The 8,748-nt window shown below is 37.2% G+C and overlaps 1 protein-coding gene across 2 annotated transcripts; it reads left to right on the forward strand.

Annotated features, from left to right (window-relative positions):
- The first annotated feature begins 1,599 nt into the window (after positions 1 to 1,599).
- cdc37 (cell division cycle 37 homolog (S. cerevisiae)) lies at positions 1,600 to 7,860 on the forward strand. Of its 2 annotated transcripts, none has more exons than XM_026359113.1 (8): positions 1,600 to 2,108; positions 3,178 to 3,474; positions 3,561 to 3,666; positions 4,616 to 4,731; positions 4,831 to 4,953; positions 5,070 to 5,252; positions 6,347 to 6,418; positions 6,544 to 7,860. In XM_026359113.1, exons 1-8 carry the CDS (start codon positions 2,091 to 2,093, stop codon positions 6,673 to 6,675), a joined length of 1,047 nt encoding a protein of 348 aa, XP_026214898.1. In that variant the 5' UTR covers positions 1,600 to 2,090; the 3' UTR covers positions 6,676 to 7,860. The 2 variants fall into 2 exon arrangements, with proteins under 2 accessions (XP_026214898.1, XP_026214899.1); XM_026359114.1 differs by having other exon boundaries at positions 1,600 to 1,848.
- Positions 7,861 to 8,748: the final 888 nt, after the last annotated feature.

Genomic DNA, 8,748 nt, shown 5'->3' on the forward strand with positions numbered 1-8,748 from the left:
TCCGGGAAACTGCACTGAAGTGGGTTTGTAGGGTGGAGCGAGTAAAGTCATCCTCAGGAATGTTTTACTCCCCCTCTCCTATTCACCCCAAGCTCCTCCCCTTACAGGAATGAATCTGGAGAGGAGAGAAAGAGTTGAATGTTGAATATTGATGCCGTCTTTTCACAACTGGTCAAAACTACCATAATATCTGAAGTGACCTCCAACTACAGGCCATTTTCTTAACCTTAAGCTTTACATTTGTCTTAACCAGTGATGTAGTCACTTCCCCGTTTTGTGTTCCCCTATTAAAAACATACAGCACATATTTAAGTATGAACAATTTGACATCTCTTTTCTCAACATACAGGAAGTTGTAAAGGGGACAAAGGTCATCTTACCTTGGCCCTACACTAACAGAAGAAACACTACAGTAACTTGTAACAAAATACAACTCAATTAATTGTTTTATGTGTATAATTATGGTACAATTTCTCAACAAGTACTACTAAAGAAATAGGATAATAAAACATCAGAAACACACATCAGATATACACAGATGGCAGTTAAAGGATTAAAACTGGTTTTTAATTTTATTTGGATCTCTGATTTACTGGTATTAAAATACCATACATTTCTAATATTTAAGAAACTCTACTACTATTTTAGATATAAAACTTTTTCACCAACAGTAATAAAGGTTTACTGTGCTCGACTATTCTCCTCACTACTCTGTCCCTGATCTAAACCCTGTCAGTTCCACTGAAACAGCAGAATCCCATCCTCTGTTTACCTGAGGCAGGAAGATTAGTGAACATGGAGTTGTAGTGCAGTTATTTATTTATTTTTTATTTTTTGCAGTGATTTGTTGTTTTACTTTTCTATGATGATCTGTCATATTAACACTGCACACTTCTAATGAAAATCACTTTCCCAGTGAATCTTAAATGCAACTGTTAACTCAAGTAAAGCTTCATTTTTAAACTGCCTAAAAACTAAATGTGCCACACATCTTTTTGTAGCTAATCAGAGACCTTGAGTCACTGACAGATGGAGGAAATACAAAAATGCAGCTTGTAGCCTGGGATAGAAATGGATTTACTTGATCCCAACAGTATAAATGAATCTTTTTTATTACTCTAGCGAGAGAGGAATAGAAGTAGGTCAATCCTTAATTTCCTGTCCCCTAGAGTCACATGATAACAATCCTACAATTGAAAAGGAATGACAGCACACATATTTGCACTCTGATCACTGAATATTGTGAGAGCGTGAAAACTAGTCCAGGAAGAAAAACAGCTCCAAGAAGAACTGCCTTTGAATCCAGCCTGATTCCATATGGTGGTAATTTTGATATTTAAAATCGCAGGCTATTACTGTACAAATTTGCACACATGTAATTCATCATTAGGCTACAAAAGGTAGGTCACTACAAATAAAATAAATAAATTGAATATACGGTAATATAAAGGTTTTTGCTTTTGTTATTGTTTCATTTTTGTGTTCTGTTATTTACTTTTACTTGGCACAAATATTAAAACAAACAATCAATAAAACAAACAAACAACAAAACTGCGCTTTTTGATGACGTATGGCGTTTAATTGGCTTCCTGGAGCGCGTCCACCGTTACCGTTAGTAAACGTCTTGTAGCGGTCGCTAACAGGATTAAGAAGATAGTTTATTTTTCCGTTTCTTTTACCGTAACTGCAGCTAAAAGTTCCCGGTAAGAAGGAGCAGATAGAGGCTGGAGTATGAGCACCGGAGCGGGCATCGACTACAGCGTCTGGGATCACATCTACGTGTCCGACGATGAAGATGTCACCAGTCCGTTCGTCGACACCCCGAGTTTATTCAGAATGAGACACCGGGTTAGCAGTGAAACTAGTAGTGGCCGTGAAGTGTGGAGTCGTGTAGCTACCTGGTTAGTCGTACCAGTACACTTAGAAACAGACATGTAGAAACAGACAACCAGGGGACAGAGGGTTTGAACAGCAGGTGTTACGGAGAAATCTGTGACCTGTCAGAGTCTGTGACGCTAAGTGGCTAGCTCCAGTCCTCCGATGGTTAAATCGGATAAAGTGCTCAGACTTTCCTTAAGTAAAAGTACCAAATGCAACTAGGTCATCAGGTAACAATTATGTCTCCTACTGATTAAGTATTTGCTCGATTAATCACATTTTAATCTATGAAAGATCAACAGGTAATAGAAAACACCTATTCAAACATAGCCCACGGTGATAAAATCAGTCCTGAAATAAATCATCCTCTTAATGAAGGGCAAACTGTGTTAGAGAGGTTTTGATCTATGGTGTTTTGGGTCATTTGGCCTCAGCTCACTAATGCAAATAGAGTAATAGAAACATTTGTCGGTATAATGCAGCACAATTCAGCAGCAGCAGAGACTGCATCCTCCAAAAGGACAGTACAGTTGTCTCATCATCAAATTATATCAAAAACAATAAGAAAAAAGAATATTAGCTGATATATCTACATGTACCACAGTAGATGTACTACAGCATCGTTGGTTACTGCACTAGTCAAGCTCCATTTGTCGGACTCAAAGTAATGAGCTTATCTAGTGGTTAGTCACATGAGGAGTCAGTCTGGCCGCCTGTGACTGAAGTCAGAAGCCTTCAGTGTATTGTAGTCTCTAGCTTCTCCTTTTTTTCATTCCTGCTTTGAATGAAAATAAAATCTGATATCTCAAAAGAATTCAAGCTTACAGAAATGTAGGAAGGTGAAAATGGCTCCATGTTAGATATATTTGAAGTGTTATATGTTAGGACGCTGAAGCACAATGTTGAGTTGGTTTGTTTGTTCTTAGTTTTGTTTATAGGTTGTATTGAAGATATTTAAAGGAGCTCTGCCTTGTCATTTTAGTTTACACCCTTATTGTGTGTTGTTGTAGTCAGACACAAGCTATAATAATTCATGTCTAAATAGACTCTGAGAACATCCTTTCATATGAGGCACTGATTTAAATAGTCTGCGTGTTGCAGAGGGTAATGTTTCCTTCTCAAGTGATGATTGTTTTCAGTTTTTTAGTTGTTTCCTGTCATGCACACGCTGCATTATGTTTGAGGATTTTAGCCTCTGCGCTCAGGTTCTCCTCTATCTTTCACTTGTAAAAAATTCACAATCTTTTTTTTTTCCTCAATTATCTTTTTACTGTCATCCACGCTGACCTGCCACAACAGTCCCGGCTGGAGAAATATTCAGCATTTCAGGAAAGAGGGGAAGATCTGGGGAATAACCTTGCTGAATGCAAGAGGTTATTAAAGGATGCTCAAGGCAGACTCAAAGAACTTGAAGAGGGAAGGAAGGCAGGAGACGAGGATGAAGCCGGAGAGGCTGAGCTGAGGAAAGTTGAGGCCGAAGTGAGAAAACTAAAGGAGGATGAACACAATTTTGAGAAAATGATTGAACAACACAGACGAGAACAAAAGAGGCTGCCCTGGAATGTCGACACTATAAGCAAAGAAGGTTTCAGCAAGGTGAGATCATTGCATCAGGGCCACAAGAGTTGTGAGATGAAGTGTGACTTGTCTGTCTTCTGATCAGTATTTGTGCTATTTTCTAGAGTATTTTTAACATCAGACCTGTTGCAAAAGAAGACACAGATGAAGAAAAGGCAAAGAAGCACCAAACCTTTGTGGAGAAGTATACGGATGAAATCAAACACTTTGGTAAGCTTTGATCATGTTTAAATGGTTATTGTCTTTTCCTTCCTGCTTCCTCAAATTGCTCTTATCTTTCAAATGCATTCCCCCATTCTCTGCCCACACTGCTGTGTATAGTAAACCATCACAGGGTTTTTTTTTTACTTGTGAGTCTCATAGCTAAGTATTTATAACGTTGTGTCAAAGCAGAAGTTAAACTAGAATGAATAGAACTGAAGACTGAATGTCGGTATGAACACGGTCTAAGTCTGACATGTGAAACTGTGAAGTTTTGAGTTCTCGAACAGCTCATCGGAATTAAGTGTGTAGGCGTGTGGTGAATTAATAAAGCCATATACGGAGTTAGTAAATGGTACTACAGTTCACTGCAGCAGCAGTAAATAAAGATGAGAGCCTCTATTTTAATCCAGTGTAGCTATAGTTTCTATGTAGGTATATTTGATAGAGCATGTTTATATTTAGAAAAGAAAACACATCAGCTGACACTAAATTAACTCTATGACATGTTATTTAGTGTAGTATATGTGCTTAATATATAATGCAGCTGTAGCTAGTCAGCTTGTCCTCACAGAAATGTATGGCGCACTGAATCAATTGTGTATACATATATATATATATATATATATATATAAACTTTTTCTTTATACACTAGCCAAGTTTTCACAGGTTGAGCAGTACTCCTTATAACATGGAAACTGACTGATGCGGAACATCATAAGAGTTCCTCTTTAAAAGTACTGAGTTTGTTGGAATCATTAGTTGAAATATATTTCTTCTTCTGCCTTTATTTGTTTCCAGCATAATACTGATATAGGAAAAGCACAGTCAGCATTTTTAAAAGAGTGAAAGAATGAGTTTATGTCCATTTTTTTATGGCCAGTCAACTAGCAAAAAGGCTCCAATGACCATTTGAACAGTGAACAAACTTGATTTGATGTGCTTGTGTGTGCACCAGGTATGCTGCGGCGCTGGGACGACAGTCAGAAGTACTTATCAGATCATCCACATCTAGTGTGCGAAGACACTGCAAACTACCTCGTTGTCACTTGTATTGATTTTGAGATAGATGAGGTGAGTGCTGTGAGAAAAGTACATATATATATACATATTCTGGATAACAAACACTAAATTAGCCAGGTTAAACATTCTAAATTCTGTGTCTACTTGTAGAAACATGCGCTGATGGAGCAGGTGGCCCACCAGGCCATCGTCATGCAGTTCATCTTGGATTTGGCTCAGGCACTGAAGGTCGACCCAAGGGGCTGTTTCAGACAGTTCTTCTCAAAGATCAGGGTCTGTTGTTAAATGTGTTCTGTTGTACGTCTGTGTCCTTTCTATAGGGGACGTTTTCTTTTTCATTGTGTGTTTGTGGAGATTGGATATCTGAGCTTTTTTTGTGTTCATGTCAGACTGCAGACAAACCATACCGAGATGCATTTGACCATGAGTTGGAATTGCTGAAGGAGCGGATCCGCAGCGGTGCGCAGATTCGTCTGGAGAGTGCTATGAAGGAGCTAGAGGAGCAGGAGAGACAGAAGAGACTGGGCCCAGGTGGTTTGGACCCTGTAGAGGTCTATGAATCGCTACCAAAGGTAACCACACGTATACACTGTCATTTCAGGGAATTGTTTGTTACAGGGCCCTTGCTGTTTTGTTGACATGGAGCAAATGATGCCAGCTCCTATTTTAGGTCAATGCCATCACAAACCTTTGAAGTAAACTACCTAGTGAACAATCAACACAACAGGTTACAAGCTGAAACAAGGAAAACAAAGGATTAATGTAGAGGAAAACAGAAAGAAAAGTTAAAAGTGAAATAAATCAAATAGAAACATTAAATCAAGACATTAATTAATTTAACAAACAAAAATTTTATTCATCTTTACTGTATACAATGTCTGGGAGATTGAAAATATTTCCACAGCTACAGTGCAACTAAAAAAGCGTGTCTTGTTCCTTGCTACATGCCTCGAGGCTGAGTGAAAACATGCTGCCTGTTACAGGGTCTCCCATTAGATTCAGTTTATACAGCAGCCAACATTCAGCACTGTTGTACCGTCTAAAGCTTAAAGAGCTGTAGAAACGTTCATTCATAAAGAATGTGGGGAAGTTGGACATTTTCATCCCGAGCCCTACGTTTGTCTTGGATTTAGTTTAAAATGGTCAGATATGTTTTTTACACACTGCCTGCAGCTTTCATCCTGTCTTCTAGAAGAAGTATTGTGTTCACAGTGTATCATATTATGTTTGTCCAAAACAACTCTCTCCAGAAGTCTAACTATAGTTGGTGTAAGACTGAAGCTTTTTCAGATATCAAATCGTTGTTGGTAGATTTAAAATCTGTGTTTGCACTGTCAGTTGATGTAAGCTATGTTCCCACTTGCATAATAACAAGTCAATACACAGCTCAGCAGAAAGGACTCTTCTCTCTGTGGAAGGTAAATAGCTTTATTTATACATAGGGCTGAACAAAATATTTCCTATTTTTTCAGTGACACGGAAAATTTCAGTACAATAAAGTCCAAACTTCCAATGTTTAGAGAAGTATTAGGTCTATGTTGACTCAATCATACGCTGACATTTCAAAAATCACAGTGAAGGCATTTTTCATCTTTGGCTCAATCATATTCAGTGCTAATACGCTGTTAGTAGATAGATCACATTAGTTCTTTTGACGCTTCTACAGGAGCTACAAAGGAGCTTTGATGAGAAGAACATCCAGATGTTGCAGGAGGCTATAAGCACCCTGGACCCTGAGGTGAGTGTGTGTTTGTTACTGTGCCACTTTCTGAAATCATAGTTTAAATTCAAGAAAATTAATCTGATGTTTATTGGCACATACATGTCTGTTTATTTCAGCATTTTGTTATTTTGTCTCTATAGGAAGGAAAATTCCACCTTAAGAGGTGCATTGACTCAGGACTGTGGGTCCCTGATTCAGGAGAGAGTGATGGTGATGATGATGATGATGATGATGATGATGATGATAATGATGATGATGATGAAGATGATTAAATAAAAGCTAAATTATTAACAGCAAGTCACTTTAATAAATAGGTATTACTTTCTAGATAATAACATATCTTTCCACAAAAATGTCTGACTGTAGAATTTATATATTTTATTAAACATAAACTGATATTTTTTATGTACATAACAAGATTAAATTAAGGACCATAAAGTACTGGAGTGACTGTATCCAGGCAGTGAAATTCAAGTTTGAGCTACTTTGTGCAACCAAGGAGATAGCTGCTCTAAACTGCTTTGATTTAACCAGATAATTTTAATAGACATTACATGATGATTGACTGGTTTTTCTAAGCCCAGCCCCATCAGTTGTTCTACCCTGGACAACAGCGCCATCTCAAGTCAGCTTTGAGACTAAATCATAAGCCTGCATGTTGGCCATGAATCATTCTGGTGAATTTTTGAGATTGGTTAATTTTAAGTCTCTTTCTAATGCAGTGGATTGTGAAATGTGAAAATGACCTGGTGACAAAAGTCTTGATTCATCTAGAACGTGAAGTTAAACATGTTGTTGCTTGTTGCTGTTGTTGCCATGAGGGTGTGTCCTTGGCAAGATCGAAATGAGAGCTGAGCCAATAAATTGTCACGGTTTGAAAATGAAAATCAGCCGATGTGTTCTGAACTCAAGAAATCCAGCATTGGTCAGTCTGCAGTCAAAACACCAAAACACCACTTAATGAATAATCACAGAGCCCAACCCAGCAGATTTGGGCATAATTCAGTTACTGTAGACTCGCTGATTTATCTGCTATTTATTTTCTGGATTAATATCAAAGACGTTTTCCAAACTTACAGTGACTAATTCAGATTTGTGTTTTGTTGGACTAACACTCTAAAACTCAAAGATATTTGTTTTCAATCCTATAAAACAAAGACAAACACATTCTGGATCTAGAGTTGGGGTTTAATCTTCTCTCAGTTGATTCATGAATTAGTCAGAAAATAACTTCACTGTACAAATTGTTGTGATCAATAAGAATTTGTTTATCAGTGTTAGTTCAAGTGTTTATTTATTTATTTGTATTTTAGGTTGTCACCACAGTTTTGTGTTTATCAAATGGTTTTACAAAGAGTATGTTTTATTTTGTACTATCTTTGCAGTTGTGAGAACGTTTTATTAAGTTGTGTTGTAGAATTAAACAATAAACCAGCCGTAATCCGACTTCTTCACAAGCTGTTGGTTAACTTTTTCACTGCTTTCTGTCTATTCTCACTTGTTTGCTGCCATACTTCTCTCTCCATCTCTCTCTCGTTCACTTTCATAATTAATTGCTGGGTTGCTCTCTCTCGCTCTCTCCCCTTCATAATTAATTGGAGAGTTTGATTTAGTGGTCTGCGCAGTTTGGTTTTTTTTTGCAGCAAAGCTTCTTTGTGCAGTCACTTTTGTAAATAGAAAACAATCAGCGCCGGCCCAGGGCATAAATCAAATCTAGATAATGTCTATAAAAGCCGATGGCAGAGTAACAAAATAGCGACACAGCTTTAGCAGAAATGTTAGCGTTAGTGTGTGTGTGTATTCAGTGTCATTCAGTTTTTATTGGTCGGGGTAATGTTAATGGACGGGTTCTCTCTTGATGTGTGAATGTTGCAAAGGTTTTGTTTTTAATTTTAATTGTTTATTGTTTAAGTTTTTTCAGATATTCTCATTACTTCTCAATGTGGGGGTTTTACAGTGTAAATGTCTGGAGTTGAGCTGGTTAGTCAAACTAAACTAGCAAATTAAAGCCTGTTTTATTTCATGGTGTTGTCTTCTGAGCTAAAAACATTTGTCAATTAGTCAACTGACAAAACATAAAATCGTATATGAGGTAAAACTCTAGTCTATGTGAGTAGAAGAATTTGTCTTAGTATTTATGTAAACTTAACATATTAGAGTTTTGCAGTAGACTGAATTAAACAAGCCAGTTAAATCAGGAAAAAGAGAACAAGTGGCAAATAAATAGGCAAATCAATCAGTGGTAATTAATGGTTGTTGTCAGTGGAGTAAATTCATTTACATATCCAAAGGTAAAAATGTAAAGATTAAAAAAGGAGTAGCATGATTTGTATTTTAGTAATTTA

This window comes from Anabas testudineus, chromosome 1 (genome assembly GCF_900324465.2).
Source record: "Anabas testudineus chromosome 1, fAnaTes1.2, whole genome shotgun sequence".
NCBI lineage: Eukaryota > Metazoa > Chordata > Actinopteri > Anabantiformes > Anabantidae > Anabas > Anabas testudineus.